The 20,446-nt window shown below is 45.0% G+C and overlaps 2 protein-coding genes across 6 annotated transcripts in view; one reads left to right on the forward strand and one right to left on the reverse strand.

Annotated features, from left to right (window-relative positions):
• UNK (unk zinc finger) overlaps positions 1 to 10,101 on the reverse strand; it is a 33,829-nt gene extending 23,728 nt beyond the window's left edge. Inside the window, exons 1-4 of one of the 5 annotated variants that reach the window (XM_058704647.1) lie at positions 9,908 to 10,047; positions 5,915 to 6,169; positions 5,448 to 5,612; positions 5,263 to 5,339 (exon numbers count right to left, since the gene is read on the reverse strand). In XM_058704647.1, the coding sequence (XP_058560630.1) occupies positions 5,263 to 5,339; positions 5,448 to 5,456 (86 nt within the window). In that variant the 5' untranslated portion in view covers positions 5,457 to 5,612; positions 5,915 to 6,169; positions 9,908 to 10,047. Of the gene's footprint in view, positions 1 to 5,262; positions 5,340 to 5,447; positions 5,613 to 5,914; positions 6,170 to 8,946; positions 9,885 to 9,907 lie in introns of those variants that run through there. The other 4 variants (XM_058704648.1, XM_058704650.1, XM_058704652.1 and 1 more) reach the window with 4 other exon arrangements.
• Positions 10,102 to 13,983: 3,882 nt separating this feature from the next.
• LOC131497049 (histone H3.3A) lies at positions 13,984 to 17,351 on the forward strand. The gene is made up of 4 exons (XM_058702956.1): positions 13,984 to 14,136; positions 14,583 to 14,720; positions 14,824 to 14,977; positions 15,072 to 17,351. The coding sequence occupies exons 2-4, from the start codon at positions 14,593 to 14,595 to the stop codon at positions 15,198 to 15,200; spliced, it is 411 nt and encodes a 136-aa protein (XP_058558939.1). The 5' UTR covers positions 13,984 to 14,136; positions 14,583 to 14,592; the 3' UTR covers positions 15,201 to 17,351.
• The last annotated feature ends 3,095 nt before the right edge of the window (positions 17,352 to 20,446 follow it).

The raw sequence follows: 20,446 nt of genomic DNA on the forward strand, positions 1-20,446 counted from the left end.
GGCAACAAGCCAAAGACTGAGCCAACAGAAGAAACTCCAGACACTGCCACTCACACCCCCAACCTGGAGGGCCATGAGGAAGCACTTGGTCCTGGAGAGCCCACTACTCTCCTGGCCAGTCAGATGACTGTTCATAAGCCTCACATGGGGAATGTGATATGCACACATTTCTAATGAGCCACAAATATTCATCTTTATTACAGCCAGTCTCCTAAACACTGAATTGCATCTTTTTCTTTTTTTTAATTTTTTTTTAACATTTATTTATTTTTGAGACAGAAAGAGACAAAGCATGAACGGGGGAGGGTCAGAGAGAGAGGGAGACACAGAATCTGAAACAGGCTCCAGGCTCTGAGCAGTCAGCACAGAGCCCGACGCGGGGCTCGAACCCACGGACAGTGAGATCGTGACCTGAGCCGAAGTCGGGACGCTTAACCGGCTGAGCCACCTAGGCGCCCCGAATTGCATCTTTTTCAAGCAACATACAAGCTTTACCATATAAACAGAATCTTAACAAAAAAAAAAAAAAAAAAAAGAGTATTGAAGAAGAGGACCATTGTTTGCAAGTAAGCTCTATGCCCAATGTGGGGCTCGAACTCAGGACTCTGAGATCAAGAGTCACATGCTCTACTGACTAAGCCAGCCAGGCACCTTGTTCTTTAACATTCTTTACTGAAATCTAACCACAAAGTGATAGGATTCTGCAACTAACAAAGGAAAGAAAAAACAAAAATATCGCCAGTCATTGTCAAATAGTACACTGTAGTATGCAAAGCCTCAAATGATACTCATCTGTAATCTAGTTTCCATATTAATATTACCCCTACCCATACAGAATTCCTAAAAAATTTTAGTCATAGAGGTCATAGACCACGCCTTACCAGAATTCTTCATTTTTAAGTTTGAGAATAAAATATTTAATTCCAAGGTGAATACCTTAAGAGTTGTTAAGCAGATTAAGAATCCTAAATTACTATCCAAATATGCATACGATCATACACACACACACACACACACAATTTTACAATTTGCTGCAAATCTTTAATTTTTGAAGAGCTTAAGATAAAGTACTAACAGTTCTAGATTAAGTGTTTATAAGGATATATATACACATTCTGTTCTGACACCAAACATAACCCAGAAACCATACAACCATGTAACAATAACTTTACCAGTGGGAGCTGCCAGAAAAAGGCTTTTATTTTTTTTAATTTTTTTTTTTTTCAACGTTTTTTATTTATTTTTGGGACAGAGAGAGACAGAGCATGAACGGGGGAGGGGCAGAGAGAGAGGGAGACACAGAATCGGAAGCAGGCTCCAGGCTCCAAGCCATCAGCCCAGAGCCTGACGCGGGGCTCGAACTCACGGACCGCGAGATCGTGACCTGGCTGAAGTCGGACGCTTAACCGACTGCGCCACCCAGGCGCCCCAAAAGGCTTTTAAAAAACAAGACCAAATAAAGCTAAAACTTGGTTGGCAAATATTTGGACAATTCTGAGAAAGCACTATACGGCTACAGACATTTGGTTTCCAAATCTGAAATGATCCTGGTTTAAAACATTATTCAGGCAAATAAACTGTCTGATGAATTTCTGAGTGTGTCTGAACGTTCAATGCAGGCTTTTGATTCTATACCTGGCTTTTAGCCAGAGCAGATATCGTAGGACCTCAGAGCCAGTATGACCCCTCCTAGATACAACAGAACTGTCCTAACATACAGAAACATACACAGGAGCCTACAATACAAGTGCTACAGGCACTTAAGCAAACGCTTTGGTTCCCAGGTGGGGGAACCATTCACAGGTAAATAGTTGCAGCGCATTCTTCATTGGGAAAGGTCTGACACCAGTGAGCCATCCTGGCCCCAAGAACTAACATGAATGATACAACGTTGGTGTGCAACTAGTCCTACATGTCCCTGCTTCCTATGATTGTCTCCTTGGCCTAAAGATTTTGGAACTGGTAAAAAAAAACTGAGGAGAGAAAGTTCATGGAAGATTCACTCACATCACTGATTTTGTAGAATATATGTGAGGAGTACTGGAAACCCTGGATCATTCTTCCCTAAGTAAGAGAACACTGTGACTTGATTCAAAGTTTTTCTGTACACAGCTGGCCTAAAAAACCCTCCAATTTGATGAATGTTCTAGCATAAACGTTTGAATTGATGTGTTATTTTGTAAACTTCCGTGGAACAAAGGCTTTGGCCTGTAAGAGCACATCTGTTTAGTTTTAAATACAAATCCATTGTGTAAGATACAGGTAGCCTGATGAAGGCTACACAAAGAATAGCAACTGAAGTAAAATTTGAATGGATATGGAGAACAGGAGTATACTGAAGACAACAATGACCCACATGTGCCCTAGGAACTGAAAAGCCTATTTAAAAAAAATTGTTTTAACGTATATTTATTTAAGAGAGAGACAGAGCATGAGCGAGGGAGAAGCAGAGAGAGGGAGACACAGAATCCAAAGCAGGCTCCAGGCTCTGAGCTGTTAGCAGAGAGCCTAATGCAGGGCTTGAACTCACGAACTGTGAGATCACGATCCGAGCCAAAGTTGGACGCTTAACCTACTGAGCCACCTAGGGACCCTCTGAAGAATCTACTTTCGTGTAGATGTAGCTGAAGATGGCACTTGGTTAAGGCTATCGAAGGAGGTAGCAATGAAACTGAAAGCAGTAACTTGGCCTTGTCAAATATTGGTAAGAATGGTACATGTGCTGTGCTAAATGCCATGCACTATTTTAAGCACTTTACATATATTAACTTAGGCCTGGTTAACTCCACAGAGCAGATACTGGTATCCTCAGGAAACTGACATACAAAGGGGAACTCACTTGCCTAAGACACAGCTAGTAAGTGGCCGAGCTGGCCTTCAAACCCAATCAGTCTGGCCCTGGAGTCAGTACTCTTAAATACCATGCTGTTAACTCTGCTTCCCTTAAATGAGCTAGAAAGAAAAACAAGAGTAACAGCAAATATGCATAAGTGGACTCTCCAGAATCTGTTCAAAATATGTCAGGAAGATTTTGACAGGCCATAATTATAATAACCAAAAAATAAGTTACTAAAAATAAAAATCAGGGTGCCTGGGTGGCTCAGTTAAGCATCCGACTTCAGCTCAGGTCATGATCTCACAGTCCGTGGGTTCGAGCCCCGCGTCGGGCTCTGTGCTGAAGCTCAGAGCCTAGAGCCTGCTTTGTGTTCTATGTCTCCCACTCTGACCCTCCCCTGCTCGTACTCGGTCTCTGTCAAAAAGAAATAAACATTAAAAAATTTTTTTTAAAACATAAAAAAATAAAAATAAAAAACCCCAAAAATGTTAACTTTAACATGCTCTACTAAATATTTAGTAATTACCTTATGTATTCATTATAAAGTACCTTTTTAATTTTTTTTTTAAGTTTATTTATTGGGAGAGAGAGCACGCATGCACAAGTGGAGGAAAGGCAGAGAGAGAAAGATATAGAAAGAATCCCAAATGGGATCCCACACTAACAGCACGGAGCCTGATGTGGGGCTCAAACCCACGAAATGTGAGATCACGACCTGAGCTAAAGTCTGATGCCTAACTGACTGAGCCACCCAGGTGCCCCCATTATAAAGTACTCTTAGTTCAATAATAAATTTAAGCTTTCGATTTTTTTTAGATAAGAAAATACAGGTACAGTTTTCTAATTTGTCATGTTTTGACAGACTAACTTACACAAATCCTAATATGGCAGGCTACCAAATACCTGGCACTTCTAAGTGGTGAAAGTTACATCAAAAAGAGATAGTAATGTTCTTACCAAAATGAAAACAAAACAAAAAACTTACGTATAAAAGCTAGTATTTAAAACTCTAAGTCACAAAACACAAAGCCAAAAGTTTTCATCACTTCTTTCCTAAGCGTAACTACCTCTCCTCAATGGGGGTAGTTTTGTGAGTAGGCCAAAATTTCTGAGGAAGATGGGAACGTGGGCCTTTCCCCTCCTCGTCAGAAGTCATTTTGTTACAACTTACAGTGGCCGTACAATGTTTCAAATACTAGGAGAAACAAATGAGTTCACTTAAGAACACAAAAAGCAAACGGTGATATAAAGATTAAGGAAAGGGAAGAAACATTTCAATAAGCTCAGATATGACATGATGATACTGTCACAGGTCTGAGTATCTTCTTTATCTCCTAAGTAAATTGAGCCCCCGACAGGAAAAAGATCACCTCACAGAGAATGCTATGAGATTTTTAAGTCGCTAGACTCCTTTCCATCTTCTCCTCCTCATCAGCTCTTGATACTGCTGTCAAATTCTACACACTGGCAAAGAAAAAAGGGGTGAAAGTTGAGGGATTGTATAGAGAAAGAATAAAAAATTTGTGATTATTTGAACTAAAATATTATAGCTATTAATACAATTAAAAATGCCTAAAACACATGGCCTGTCCTTAAAGAAATGTCTACGTGAACATTAAAACAACCATAAAGTACCTGAGAAGTTATTCATTACTTTTCAGCAGAAGAGCAACCTTCTCTTCTACCTCCCACCCACTTTGTTCATTTTTACAAAGGCACTGGGAAAAACGTGCTTGCTCCTTATAATGGCTGTCAATTCAGAGTCAGTCTGAAGTACAACTGCCAACAACTAGGAGTCTCAAACTTGCTGAGTATTCACTTCTCCACAGACTCAGAACAGGGGGGCATTCACCTAGAATGGATACACAGGGACTAAGCCATTGAGAAGGCTGGAAAAAGGGCACCAAGGAGCTTTTCACAAACTGCAGGCTTTCCCATACCAAACAATGCTGCCAAGCCCTGATAGGCCATATGAGCCTGATAGATTCTTATATGCTGGTTTTTAACCCTTTTTAAAAAATAATTGAGGGGCGCCTGGGTGGCGCAGTCGGTTAAGCGTCCGACTTCAGCCAGGTCACGATCTCGCGGTCCGTGAGTTTGAGCCCCGCGTCAGGCTCTGGGCTGATGGCTCGGAGCCTGGAGCCTGTTTCCGATTCTGTGTCTCCCTCTCTCTGCACCTCCCCCGTTCATGCTCTGTCTCTCTCTGTCCCAAAAATAAATAAAAAACGTTGAAAAAAAATTTAAAAAAAAATAATAATTGAGATATAATTTATGTAACATTAAAAATTCACCATTTTAAAGTGTATGTCTCAGTGGATTTTAGTATAGTCACCATAATGTAGAACTACCACCACTACCTAATTTTAGAACATTTCCATCACCCCCAAAATAAACCCCATACCTATCATCATATGCACTGATTTTACCCAAACCTTCTCCGCAGATATTCTGTGGCCCATGCAGGTATTTTAAGATGGCAGGCTGGGGTGAATCTACACAGTATCTATATGATAAGAAAACAAAAAGGCTACTGAACCCAAATTCTTGGCATTTTTAGCAATCAGACTAATGTAATTTTTATATATTGTCTAAGAATGGCAGAGAAACTTACATTCAACATCCATCTTCACATAACACATTAGTGTGCCCCAAATTCATCCAAGATGTTAAAAGAAGGGAAGACAATCTACTAGGATTAGCCACAACTGTCCATAGTTGCAATTTCAAAATACAGAAGATGCAAATGTGGGAAAACCTCCTTTAGTATCAAGCATAGCTGGATTAAAACAAAACAAAACAAAACAACAACAACAAAACGAAAAACTTAATCATTAAGCAAATACTGCCCCGTTTGGGAAAATAATCCCTACACCAGTCCAGTATTTAAAGTAATGTAGCTTTAAATGCAACCTTACTTTTATCATTCTTGTGACCTAGAGCCTCTCCTAATGAGAAAAATAACCTTTAGGCAAAGGTCTGGCAGGAAAGCCTGCAGATGTGTGGTGCTCAGGCTGCTGCAGGGCTCTTATTACCTAAGTGAGCTCATGGCTTCTAAGACACACAGGAAGGAGACCTCACCTTCAGGCATCAGGGTGTTGAAAGCGGGAGGAAGTAGGTCCACGAGGGTGTCTTGCTTTTGTGCACTTATCTGGGGTGCTATTTCCAGAGAAGGAGCTCCTTTATAGAGTGTGCCCAAGATGGATTTCTCTAAGTTGCTCTCAGAGTTGTCCAGCTGCCCTCACCAATAAGTCAGTCTTTGTAGGTTGATAGAAACCACCAGTCAAAGCAGATGCAAATGGATTGTGGGGAAGCCTTCTTTAGTATCTAACATAGCTGGATTAAAACAAAAAAACTTAACCATTAAGCAAATCTTCACTTTAATCATTACTTTAGATCATAGCAAATATCAACTAGGTGCTATGCTTGACTCTACCCTTAGCATGGGCACTTAATTCTTAATGGGGATATTGTGGGCTTGACTGATGGCCACAACGAGCTCTTAATTTTTGTCCTGTAAGAAATTAGTTCTACTTGATAAACAAGTAAACAAGATACAGAAATATTTATTGGTAATTTAACTCATGCTTGCTGAGGTTGCTTAGCAACACTTCCAGTGACTTCTGTTGCACAACAAGTTGTACTCTCCTAATGTATTTACAATTTTATTGCCATTTGCAATAATGATTTAAATACAATTTCATTTCCTGGATTTCCCAAAACACAGATGCAATCAAGTGAAGTCATGACATTTATACAACGTATAAATTAACAAATTTGCCTCAAAATAGTTATGTATGGAAATACTGCTACGTTATCCTTGTTTAAAGATGCCCAGGGAACAGTCCTAAGTTAAAATGACACGTGGCTAGATGAGGTCATAAAGCACTTATTCTCTGTCTACCTATAAGAAATCACCCAGTGGCCAGAAACTCCAAGAAACCGTCACTGAACTAGAATTTCATTTTCCTTTACCCCAAAGGTATTAAGAAGTCTGAGGATCAACTGCAGGTGAAGGAATCCAAAAACGATCTAATGTCTTTAAGGCTTACAACCTCTTACAGGGACAGAATAATGAGTCAGAAACCTGGTTATTTTGGAAGGCAGGTTTTTTGGTGATCTTTCAACTGTATACTTTTCCTTTTTATTCAACTATATACTTTTAATAATGTAACAGTTATACAGCAAAAAGTCCAAAGTTAGGTAAATAGTAGATACATTTTGGAACGTAATTGCTCTGAAATTTCCCATTCTTAAATCTGCTTTTATAAAATTCTACTACAATATACAAGATGGACTTGTTCTGAAAACAAAACAAATTACCTAGCAAGATGTCAAGTAGAAGAGGACTACTACGTGCACATTATCCTTTTACTGCATGCTAATCAAATGCTTGAAGCTGTACAAAAGAGTTAACTAATATAGGCATTTTCTAAAGGGTAGGATTCCTCAAGTCTAGCACAAGTGCCTACCACACCAATTTGCTAAAAGAATTATTTCAAAGTTTTTCTTAAAGCAAGATTATTCACAAATTTAGAGGAAAAAAAAAAGACCAACAAAATAATTATTCTTCAAACTATGTCACGAATAACCTTCTTGGTTTAGGAAAAAGATAGTTTAAACTCCAGGACTTTGCGGGGGCAAGAAGACAAGCCTACGGAAAGGCAATATTTGTTTTTGGTGGATTCAACTGTGTTTGCCAAGATTGTCTGCCATTATGATGAATGGCACTCAATTTTTTAAAATTTTTGAAGTTTGTTCATGTTTAAGCAATCTCTACACCCATTATGGGGCTCGAACTCTCAACCTCGAGATCAAGAGTCACGTGCTCTTCCAACTGAGCCAGCCAGGTGTTCTGAGTGGCAGTCAATTTTAACACATATTTCTTCCAGATTATTGCATATCACATAATCAATCTCAAATAATATCAGGCACAAAAAATACACAAAGTTAGTGTACTTTATGTCCAAGTTTGAAAAAGTAAAAAAAAAAAAGTTAAATACAGACATTTAAAAAAACAAAGGGTCTGTATCTGTATTCCACAATGGGATCGATGCAACATAAGGCCACATTCAGATTGGTATAAATTCTGGAAGTTCATGCTTATGAGGAAGAATTTTTAAAAATGCTGGCCAGCTCAAATTTTTAAAGCAAATATTAAAATAAAAATATTCCTGTATTCTAACCCCCAGGGATAACAAATGGGTTCACCTTAAGAAAAAAAAAAAAAAAAAATCAGTGCCAGTAAGGGTACAGGTGCCATCATCTGTATTCTCAAGCTCCCTGCAACTCAGACCTGGCGGGGAATGAAGTTTTCCAAATCATCTGAATGCCCATAAATCTACCAAGGAAGACAACAGATGTCCACCTCTGATGTTTGCTCATGAGAACAAACATACACACAAATGAACAGTTAACATGAAATAGAAGATGCAACACCTACAACCTCCAATCCACCCAATCAGGCTTGGGCGTTTGTTTCATCTACTTCTGTTGATTACTAAGCCACCGCAACAGCCAAGACTGATGATTACTCTGCACTTACCCAACAAGGAATGGAAAGACAGATTTTAAACAAATGAGCGTCTATAGGACAAAAACTCAGATATTAACACTTACACAGATGTTACCTTGTTTCATCTGTCAACTCAAAATTATAAGAAAGCCCTTCCAATAATAAATTCCACAGCACACTCAGTAACAACATACAGAGGTTGCCGAAACATTACTCAAGATATTATACGTATTTTACAGAAAAATATGATCCAAGCAACCACAGATTATATAAAGACGCTCCAGTTTATGTGAAATCTGCAGATTTTCAAATCAAAACCATACTACTGCTTGACCACATCACTCAACTTGATCCGTATTCTCGGGAGGTAAGAGCATTTCACCAAAACCAATGGAAGAATGGCCGAAAGAACTCCAGTAAAAAAGGACCAGCAAAGCAATGGCCTCAATAGAAAAGTAATGGTTAACGTGAGTCGGACTGTAGCCAAGAAAAAGCTTCCACTCCTTTCAACCAATAGCAGGGAATCTCACAAAGAAACCAATACACTTTCTAAAACCGATGTCCCCCAATCCCAGAACAGTTTCCCAATGGGGCTTACTTCTGTGAGTGACAAACAGGAGCTCCTCCTGTCTAGTCTTGATTCTTTCTACTCCAACAGGGGCTCCCTGCGCTCGGCTCACCAGGCGGCATTACTGTGTGGCTCTTAAGGGTTTTTCGACCCTCAGGTTCCAAATCTCCAGGCAGCCTCAGGTCCACCTGGGGATCCTTCTAAACATACACAGCACCTGGGAGGCACTCGAAGAGCATCAGGGAAATTGGAAACCAACATTTTGCTAAACAGGAGGGCCCGCCTCTGTATCTCTTTCTTCCGAGGCACCTAGCGCTAGGTGGTCGCTGAGCGTGCTTTGAAAGGACATAAAGAGGAGACGGGGACCTCCGCTCAGACACCAGCAGGTTCCCATCTCGCTGGACTCCTGCGGTGGGAGTGCTGGGGCTGGGGGCACGCTCGAACCCCGTCGCCCTCGTGGCCCCAGACTCAGGCCGGGTCAGCTGTCCCCGCGAGTTCCAGCAAGGGCCGCCGTACGCAACACACGGGCTTCGGGGACACAAAAGGCCTCCGGGGTAGAGTGCGCGGGGCGCCTGACAGGACCTCGCGCCAACCGTCATTCACAGCGGCCGTAGGGCTGGCCCCCCAGGGCACTCGTCCTGGCCGTGTCCTGGGCTTCTTATCGCCCCCGCGAGTGCCTGAGACTGTGGTTTTACGGTCTGAGGAACAGTTAGGCCTCAAAGGCCTGGCCTGAGATGTGTGCTCTCCGCACCCCGCGCTCCCGCCTTCCCCACTCAGCGGCGGGGACCGAGCTTCCCGCCCCACGGCCCGACCAGGGGTTGGTGGCAGTTAGAGGCGGTTGGGACCGGCCCCAGCAGGTTGGAACCGGTCTGGGCCGGGCCGGAGGAGGAAGGGGGGGAGGGAGAGGCCGCCTCGCGCTCTCCCTGCGCGCGTGACTCACGCTGGCCGCTGACGTCAGGCGTGCGCGCGCGGCGGGGGGGGCTCTACGTACGTGTAGTGCTGCGGTTTCTCGGGCTGTGCCTGCAGCACCTGAGCGGTAGCGGCCGGGGGCGCCGAGGAAGCTGCGGAGCCGCCGGGCCCGGGGCCCTTCGACATGGTCCTGTCTTCCTGCCTCTTCGCCGCTCCCCTTTTATTATTCAGTCTGCGCGGTCCGCGCCGAGGACCTAGTGCGCCTGCGCCGCGCCACGAGAACGTGAAGACCCCCCGCACGGCAGCAAGGGTTGCTGGGAGTTGTGGTCCTCGGTTCGGTAGGAATTTTACCGTCGGCAGAGGGTTGCTGCCAAAGGAGTGGACCACAATACCCAGGGATCTTTGCAGACGGTGTCCCGGATGCTGACGGCCCGCCACGGCTTGTGGGGATTGCAGTCCCGCGCCGTTTCTCCTTTTTGCCAGTGCGTTTCCAGTTTCTCAGAGGAGCTTTCCTCGAAACTGGACTTCCTGGAGAAGAAGGCGCTCAGAGCTACAGAGGCCCTACCGACTTCTGTGAAACAGTCTCAAGTATAATTTCATCGCCTACAGTGTAATGATTACTTCGCCACCGGAGTTAGTAGAGTTTGGGCTCAGTTCTGATGCCGGCCCCAACCGTGTGCTTAAGAACCTGTACTGTCCGTTTTTAGCTCTGGGCCTTTGAGCTGCAGACACCTGCAGTACTTCTCCAACATCCTTATTCTTGGGGCCGGCCTAGCTGGGGAGGCATGAAAGAAAGTGTGTCTGCTAGAAGTCAGTCTTAGAAATCTTTGCTAAAGTAGCGCTACACGGCACAGTATTCCCGCATCTTCGCTGAGGCGCTTCATAAACCTTTACCCGCCCTGAAACCTGGAACTCCACTTGGGTCCCTTCTCAACTTGACACCTGGCCTGACCAACTTGTTTCCAGTACATTAGGGGCCAAAGACGAATTTAATCTCCGTCTAGAACAGTCTCAATTACACTGGCAAGTTGCAGGGGTGTTGAGAAGTGTCACACAGGGTCCAAAGGCAGATCTTGGGTTTGAGTAGGGGCGGGGCAATTAATAATCCACTACAGTTTTGTGCTCCGGTTGGCAGGCTTTCTATGTTTCTCGTCCTTTCTTCCCGCTAGTCCAGCAAAGTTCACAACGTGGATTTTGTAAAATAATCCAATTGCTCTGACCTAGGCACGCTGTGAGCTTTACAAAGCTCTTCGTGATGCATTGACACTTGTCATTTAACTTTGTTTTCCAGGGGCACCTGGGTGGCTCAGTCGGTTAAGCATCCGACTTTGGCTCAGGTCATAATCTCACAACTAGTGAGTTCGAGCCCTGCGTCGTCTGGCTCTGTGCTGACAGCTCAGAGCCTGGAGCCCCTGTCTGCCTCTCCGCATCTCGTGTGCCCTCTCTCTCTCTCCCCCTCAAAATAAATTAATTTGTTTTCCGTATTGAGTCTATTTGAATCCATTGTTTTTAAGACCGATTTATACATGATCAGATAGGATTTTGTTAACTAATGATTGTCACGTAAAGGAAAACATTCCCGGTAATCTTGGGAGTGACGGAGGGTGGGGTGAACGGAAAATCGTTAATGCTTAAAGAATGACACATACTTATTTTATTTAGTTCCGAATAGCCTCACATCAGAAGCCAAATTGTCAGCCTACAAAGTTGAGAAACTGGTATTTCCCAAACAGGCCAAATCAACTGTTTAACCACTAGGGGCGTGTGAAGATAAAAAAAATTCCAAAAGGACAAATAAAAGTTGTAGTATTGCTTTAACCCTGTTACTAAATCCAGGTAATTGGTTTGTATGTTATTCCCAAAATTCCCGAGTGTGATTTGAATGAAGAAATACAGTTCATAGCACTAGGCTTTCAGTAAGTGTATACCATAAGCCTCAGAATGAGTTGGTACTGGTAAAATTGGGAGATGATATCATCCAAACTGCTTTATTTACAAAAGAGGAAACCGAAACTTAGAGAATTTGCACAGAGTTACTCAGCAAGCACATGGCAGAACAAGGACTAAGTAGCTTACATGCTGCATCACTTGTACATTGTTTTGATTGTATAAACATTTTCAGTTCTTCCCCATTTCCTGTGTTGTCTTTTCTGCCCCGGTACCAATTTAGGAAAAAAAGAAATCTGTATAACCGCCCGAGGAAGAAAGAAACTATTTTCACTAACCATCCTTTAAATGGATAAATGTAAATCTATACCTAGCTTCTCATGGGGCAATTTTAGTTCTCCTCTAGTAATTAACTGCAAAAAGAAAAACAAAACCGGAGTGTCTGTCCTCTGGAGGCTTGGGACAGACAGGATTCTGGATCTTTTAGAAAATCCTTGGAACACAAAAGGATTGTTAACTTGAGAGCCCATTTCTTCTCCAGTACATTTGGGCGGTCAAAAAAAGTTAACCCTTGCAGGGTATTTTTCTGGTTACATCCCAGATCATTCGAGGCTTTCTATGTGGGATCTAACCAGTACCTTGATTCTTGGCTTTACACAGGTTCTGAGGACAGGGCGAGAGTCTCCATCTTGGTTTCTTAGCATCACATGAATGAAACAGAAAGCTTAATTTTTGCCCTACTGTAAATTTTGGGAAGAATGCAGAAATTAAGGTTGACCAAATTGTCGCATAAAAGTTTAGGTATGTGATAATTAAATACAAATTGTATCTGTTAAGATTGAGAGGGCTGAAATGAGAGGAATTTGATACCAGAGATTGGGTCAAAGCCATTTTTGCCATACCCGATTTTTCAAATTGTGCATTTCCCCCCTCACTGTTGATACTGAGAGGAGACCTTCAGTGTCACAAGTAAATTTTTGAGGTATTTGTCTTTATGTACACTAATTATCTGGTTAACATCTACACCTTTTATTTTGGTAAATTTAAAAATATTCAGGGGTGCCTACCTAGCTCAGTCAGTGGAACGTGTGATTCTTGATCTCAGGGTAGTGAATTCGAGCCCGACGCTGGGTGTAGAGATTACTTAAAAATAAAATTTTTGTGAAAAAAATTCTGTGAAGCCAGAGTAGGAACAATGGAGTAAAATGCCCAAAGCTCTATTTCAATGTTCTGAGCTTTGTTTGGCTGGTCTTAACCTTAAGCCTGCTTTGATATTTTATATACCTGTGTCATCAGGAGAACTGAGTATTACAAAACATCAAAGACATTTATTTAGGCAAAGGTAGGGATTACCATTTTTATACATTTGTCACGTTTCTTGAAATATCTACCAGAATATACCATTAAATACAAGGACACATATTTAATTTAGTTTTCTTTATTCTTTATGGACATGCAAATGCTGTTCTAGGACTATTCCCATTCTGGCTGTAGTCATTTCATTCAGTTGAATTACGTAATTCAAAATATGCTGCTTAGTAGGTTACTTCTTAAGCATGTTGAAATTACAATGAAATGTAATTTGTGATGGTCTGAGAACATACAGAACAGGAAGCATAAAATCATTTATTGACATTTTTCTTTGTATCTACTATTTACTCCTACCTACACCACCAAACAAAAGAACTGCCTTTTGATTAAAATGTATATGCGTGATGTCTAAAATACTTGGTGATGTAATACGATTTGCTGAATTCTAATTTTGTACACTGTGTACATAACTATCAAAATGTGAAAGTAAATAATCACAGGGAACACATTTTATTTCACAACGGAAAATATTTGCAAAAACTTCCTTAAAGTAACTTCTCCTCCTGCATTTTATTAGCGAGATGCATCTATGGTTAGGCTCCTGCCCATCCCGTACCCTTAAGCCCTGATAGAGACCAATGCAATTCATTTGCATTGACTTTCTATTGTAGAGCTTTGGAACCAAGGGAAGGATCCAAACATAGCTTCATTTTATCCAATCAGAAGAGCCGCTTCGTGCTAACCTCTGATTCGCCCATTCCTCTTTGCATTCATCCAATCATCAGGCCACTTTAACAGCCAATCAGCGGCCTAGATACCCACCAATCCGGGAGCGGGGCCGAAGCACGGCCTTTGTGTCGGGGATGTCAGCGCGTCGGCGAAAGCTCCCGCCAATAGAAAAAGTCGTTGGTGTATGCAAATGAATCCCCTATGACGCAGAGACGCAGCGTGAAGCGTGGGTATAAAAGCGGAGGCAAAGGGGGGGTTTGGAGCACAGAGCGGTTTGGTCGTTTGCTGGAGGGTCCTCTTTTCTTTGCTCGGCGACTGCGGCTCTTCATTGGGGAGCAGGAGCGGCGCGACGATCGGAGAAGCGGCCTAAGACTTCGGCGTTGGGTAAGTGTTGGCGGTTTTACTCTTTGTTCGAGGTCCCGGCAGCCGTTGATGCCGCGGGCCGCAGCCGTTGGGAACGGAGCGCTGGCCGGTGCGGGCCGCTCGTGTCGGGTGTGGGGCCGGGAGGTTTTCCCTTGGGGCTTCGTTCCGGAACCGCGTCTCCGCCTCTTTCCCGGTGGGGATTCAGAGGTCCCGACGCCGGGTTCCGGGCAAGCGAGGCCTCCGCCCGTCGAGGAGGGGAAGTGACTCCTCCCCGCGCTCCCCCTCCCGGGGGAGGCCGCCGCCGCCGCTCCTCGCAGCCTGAGTCATTAGGGGAGGGGGGAGGAGGCGGCGGCCCCGGGCCATCTGCCGCGGCAAAGAGGCGGAAGGGCAGGGGCGCCGAGCCCGTCCCATCCTCCGCCCCCGGGAGGCTAGCGCCACGGCCCGAGAGTCACGGGTGTCTTCTTTAGGTAAAAGAAAATGGCCCGAACCAAGCAGACTGCTCGTAAATCTACGGGTGGGAAAGCGCCCCGTAAGCAGCTGGCCACTAAAGCCGCCAGGAAAAGTGCTCCCTCTACTGGCGGGGTGAAAAAACCTCATCGCTACAGGTAGGCGAGGCGGAAGGAAAACAATGACCCGGCGGCGCGCGGCCCCCAAGCGGGAGCGCTGTCCGCCTTCGGGGATCCGCTTACACTCTCCTGCCCGCTGCAGGCCCGGGACCGTTGCGCTTCGAGAGATCCGTCGTTACCAGAAATCGACCGAGCTTCTGATCCGGAAGCTGCCTTTCCAGAGGTTGGTGAGGGAGATCGCCCAGGATTTCAAAACCGATCTGAGGTTTCAGAGTGCCGCCATTGGTGCGCTGCAGGTAAGACGAGCGTGGCTGGAGTAGGGTCGGAGGGCTTCTGCGTGGCTTCTCGTCCTCGGAGAGAGTTTAATGGTGTGGCTCTTGTGCTCCACAGGAGGCCAGTGAAGCGTACCTGGTGGGTTTATTTGAAGATACTAATCTGTGTGCCATCCACGCTAAGAGAGTCACCATCATGCCCAAAGACATCCAGTTGGCTCGCCGGATACGGGGAGAGAGAGCTTAAGTGAAGGCAGTTTTTATGGTGTTTTGTAGTAAATTCTGTAAAATACTTTGGTTTAATTTGTGACTTTTTTTGTAAGAAATTGTTTATAATATGTTGCATTTGTACTTAAGTCATTCCATCTTTCACTCAGGATGAATGCGAAAAGTGACTGTTCACAGACCTCAGTGATGTGAGCACTGTTGCTCAGGAGTGACAAGTTGCTAATATGCAGAAGGGATGGGTGATATTTCTTGCTTCTCATGATGCATGTTTCTGTATGTTAATGACTTGTTGGGTAGCTATTAAGGTACTAGAATTGATAAATGTGTACAGGGTCCTTTTGCAATAAAACTGGTTATGACTTGATCCAAGTGTTTAACAATTGGGGCTGTTAAGTCTGACCATACATCACTGTGATAGAATGTGGGCTTTTTCAAGGGTGAAGATACAAGTCTTAACCACAGTGTAACTTACAGTTTCCTTAAAAAAAAAAAAAAAAAAAAAAGTAAAACTGGCAGCTATAGAATACACTATGTGCATTTATAATAGCTATTTTATATATTGTAGTGTCAACATTTTTAAATTAAATGTTTTACATTCACATGTGGTGGGGAGTCTTGTCATTAAGGTGTGTGTAATTTAAAGTCCAGTTGGTTTTCTCCTAACTAGACTGCACTTGTTTTCATGAGAGTAAACTGCTTTGCAAATTATACCTTGCATAAGTCCTCATTCTACCACATGTTAACTAACCCTCTAGCTGATTAATGCAAACACTAAGGGGGGGATTTTATTTATAAGGGCTCTAGAATATAATACAAGTTATTCACACCAGCATCATCTGTTACTAATATTCTATACTAGTTAGTGCAGCTTTTCTTTGTGTTGTGACTGGTCTCATAACTAGGTTTTTTCTCTACAAAGAGGAAACCATACCGAAGTTCTTTTCCTTGTGGAGTTTGTATTATAATAACCCTTAGAGTAAACTTGCTGTGGGAGAGGGGCACACAACTCCAGCTTCTTGAGCCTCTGCCAGTTAAGGTGGTGTTGGGTTAGGTTACATCTGATAACATGGTCCTGGAAAAATCACTTTATAGAGGTGGCCTTCCAAGTGGTTTTAAAAACTAACCTTCTATTGAAGTCTTTAGGTCAATTATGTATGTTGACTAAATTTACAAATAAACTTGTTTATTCAACGAAGTGTCAAAAACCTACATTGAGTATACAGAGAAATACATCCATTATTTAGGTTCTTTGTATCTTGAAACTTGAGCTTGGTCTATATCTGGTTTTGCTTGGTAGACGAACCATTTGTATACAAAAATGACGAATTTCCGTAGACCAGTCGTTTCACCACAAGTACAGAGTACCTTGGTTTAAGCCACTTTTTCAGTACGAAGCTAGTTTAATTGACCAGTGATGGTCCACTGTAAGCTTGTTAGTATCTAGATCTAGTCAGCAAGACCATGGGCACAACGGCCACTGGTCATCAGATGAGCATATTGTGTGTTTGAAGCTAGTAGCTATAGAAAAGATAGTTGTGCCCTGATAAAGTAGCTTTTTAAAAAAAAGTTTGGGTTAGTTTCACATTCAAGGGGCTTATGAAGAGACGCAAGTTAGGATACGTAGGCTTGATTCTTGGCAGCTTAATGAGTCTTCACGAGGCACTGAAGGTGGGAGGGTGGAGTCCAACAACTGCTCTGGAGCAGTGACTTCCCAATTCTGATGATCTCAACATTGTTTCTGAAGGATGTTGCCATCTTGGACACGGGAATGTGCTGTGGGGTGCCTGGCAGTGTCTGAGTAGTAGACTTAACTATGGTGATGTCCGTTTGTTGAGTTTACTAGTTGTGATAACCCAAGTGGGGTGAAACTTGACTCTTCCCCAGTACGACTTGGGTACATCCTGATGCAGACGTTTGTGGGTTTTATTGGGCAGCTTGGAATCTTGCTGCTTTAAATAGTGCAGCTTGTGCTTGCACAGTTTGCATGAGCATACTTAACCCAGCAGTCCAAAGTATCTTTTGGTTCTAGGAAGCTGCCCACACAGGATAACCCTGGGTTTTAGGTGATGGAACAGAATCTGTAAGGAGAAAAGCAAAAGCTGGAGCTGATGAAGGTATCCTGTGCCCTTGATGGATGAGACAAAAATAAAGTTTTTTGAAGTTGAGATTATCTCATCTTGTTAATGGTCTTCATTTGAATTGATAACACCTATTTCACAAATAAAACTTTTTGTGGGGAAATGCCCGGAAAGTTTGCCTTCTGACTCAGCTGGGGGGGGGGGGGGGGGGGATGCATTCAGAAAGGACAGGCAGACCCCCTTTTGAAAGGTGTCACAGTTTGCTCAAGGCTGCAGATTTATGCCTGTTGAGCCTGTGGATTGATGGTGCATTTCTTGACTGTCTGATGGATTTGATTAGGCCAGACCCGTTGAGGGCCGGAAGTGTCCGCATCCTGCACGGGCTCTGACTACCAGGAGATTTTGAACCAAGCTGTTTATTGCCCTTGTCCTGAAGCCCTCAGCCTGGCCAAAAGCCAGGTCCACCCTGGTGAGGTAGCCCCCATTGCTTTTCCTCCACACCTGTTTGTCCTTGCATTCCCCTTTTTCCCTGCTAGGCTAATAGTAATTATGGACCTGTGGGCCCTTGTTTCTAAGTCTGAAATAATCCCTGCTTCATCCTTAAACTGGTATGTGTAAAACCAGATGATTTATTCAACACGTAGAAATTACACTCTATTTACAAAATTTAAGGTGGTGGGGTGCCTGGGTGGCTCAGTCAGTTGAGCGTCCCAACTTTGGCTCAGGTCATGATCTCAAGGTTTGTGAGTTCGAGCCCCACATCGGGCTCTGTGCTGACAGCTTGGAGCCTGGAGCCTGCTTCGGATTCTGTGTCTCCCTTTCTCTACCCCTTCCCCTCTCATCCTCTGTCTCTCAAAGATGAATAAAAGTTAAAAAAAAAAAAAAAAAAAAAAAAACGGGCCCCTGGGTGGCTCAATCAGTTGAGCGTCCGACTTCAGCTCAGGTCATGATCTCACAGTCCGTGAGTTCGAGCCCCACATCGGGCTCTGTGCTGACAGCTCAGAGCCTGGAGCCTGCTTCAAATTCTGTCTCCCTCGCTCTCTGCCCCTCCCCCACTCATGCTCTGTCAAAAATAAACATTAAAACAAAATAAAAACTGCAAAGTTTAAGAGTATGAAAACAGAGGCAAGCACTTCAAACCCAACTTACTTAAATATATCAAGTTTCCTTGTTTATTTTTTGAGAGCGTGCAAGTGGGCCAGGGACAAAGAGGAGGGGGAGGAGAGAGAGTCCCAACCAGGCTCTGCACTGTTGGCCAACGGACTCAAACCCACAACTGTGAGATCGTGACCTGAGCCAAAATCCAGCTGGATGGATGTTCAAGCCACTGAGCTACCCAGGTGCCCCGAACCCAGCTTATTTACAGAGATCTGCCCTTAGACAAATAGCTAACTGGGTCGTCCTCACACTTGAGCGAGAAGGAAGGACAGATCCGGGAGAGGCCAGCAATGGCCACCCCATACCCCTTGCGGGGGCTTCCCAGCCAGGGAGGCTCAGAGTGTAGGGAAACAAGCTCTGAGCTAACTGGCTGGACTGGAAATTGACTCTTTTCCACTCAGTTCCTCAGTCATTCCTCAGCTTTCTCCCCGGGGCTCTCCCTAGCTGGCTCCTTGCAAGCACTGCCTCCTGCCTGGCGGTGGGCATGGGGGCTGGGGCCTGTGCAGCACTTGGAAAGCAGGCCCCTTCTGGATCACTTTCAGGTAGAGTAGCAGAGGGTAGACACAGTCCAGTCAGCTGTCTGCCAGTGGCTCAGCAGGAAACTTGGGCTCGCCCTTCGGTTCCCACAAGTCGGGGCCAGCCTGTGTCCGGGGGCAACAGCAGAGGGGGCCAGAGAGCAGAACCTCAGGCCTGTGGCCAGCCCAACCCGCCAACGGGGAAGGGCGAGGTGTGGTTTTCACCACACCCGTCCGCAGCTGTCTCACTGGTGGTGCTGTGGTCTACTGGGCATGAGAATCTTGAGCCCCCACCCTGAGCCTCCGGTCCCCACCCCTGCCTCCCTGTCCCTTGGGTTGGGAGTGCTTCACCGTCACCCCACTGTGGCCATCACAGCCTGCTTTCCCTCGGCCCTGACACTGAGGCACCGACCGAAGAACACCGCTGAGCTGGCTGTGCCGTGCCTGGGCCCCGCGGCCTCTTCCTCCCTCAGCCCAGTGGTGGTCCCACCTGCCCCCGTTGGGCATTCCTCAGGGGGAGTCCGTCCAGCTGGGCCTGGCTTTGGTCGGCAACTTCAGCACAGGCAGCTGGCCGTCTAGCTGCCTTCCTGAGGACAAGGCTAGGGGAAGGAAGGAAGGGCCAAGTCCCTGCCCAGGCTGCTAGCCCAAATCCCGCAGCACCCCCACGGAGAAGGCTAAAAATGCCCCCTTGGGCCAGATGGCTGGCCTTTTGGCTCCCTGACCCCTTTGTCACCTCTTTGTCAGCACGTGTGGGGAATGAGCAAGGTTGTAGATTGAGGTGATGCAGCTGGGTCAGCTTGGAGTTTACACAGAAGGCGGCTGTGCCGTGAGGTGGAGCCAGGGCCTGGTGTCCTGCCCCCTGGGGGGTGTCTGCTCCCCGTGGCTCTGTTAATTGCCCAGCAGCCCCCTGGCGGTGAGGGATCCCACCTGGATACCACCATTGTTCCAAGCAGGATCATGGAACTTCTCTGGGATGTGCCCCTTGCCTGAGCATCAGGGGCCAGGACTGTCGGTCAGGCACACCCAGGAGAAGCATGTAGATTTCTGCCCTGAGCAGAGGACCCTCCTCCACCCCACGTACACCATCACCCTTCTCCATAGAGGAAGCTCAGAGTTCTGCAGTCACCCTCACTACCAGGGAAGCAAGGGCAGGAGCTTTGGTGAGGCTGTGGTCCCTGGAGGGGCTATAAAGCCACACATGCCTTGGAAGGGTGCCAGGGACTGGGATCTTGTCTCCATCCAGTAGCTGCCAACCCTAGTTCAGGAATATATACAGTGGAATGGAGGGTGGGCAGTGCCCAGTGCAAGGTGCAAGAACAGATTGCTGTGGGGCGTCTGGATGGCTCAGTTCGTTAAGCAGCGGTCTTCTGCTCAGGTCATGATCTCACGGTTTGTGAGTTCAAGGCCCGTGTCAGGCTCTGTGCTGACAGCTTTGGATGCTGTTTCTCTCTCTCTCTCTCTCTCTCTCTCTGCCCCTCCCCTGCTCAGCCTCTTGCTCTCTCTTAAAAGCAAAC

This window comes from Neofelis nebulosa, chromosome 16, assembly GCF_028018385.1.
Source record: "Neofelis nebulosa isolate mNeoNeb1 chromosome 16, mNeoNeb1.pri, whole genome shotgun sequence".
Lineage (NCBI taxonomy): Eukaryota > Metazoa > Chordata > Mammalia > Carnivora > Felidae > Neofelis > Neofelis nebulosa.

Coding starts and splice junctions, on each gene's coding strand:
- LOC131497049 (XM_058702956.1), top strand. CDS start 14,593: ATGGCCCGAACCAAGCAGACTGCTCGTAAATCTACGGGTGGGAAAGCG. Junction 14,721..14,823: donor AAAAAACCTCATCGCTACAG/GTAGGCGAGGCG, acceptor TGCCCGCTGCAG/GCCCGGGACCGTTGCGCTTC. Junction 14,978..15,071: donor CCGCCATTGGTGCGCTGCAG/GTAAGACGAGCG, acceptor TGTGCTCCACAG/GAGGCCAGTGAAGCGTACCT.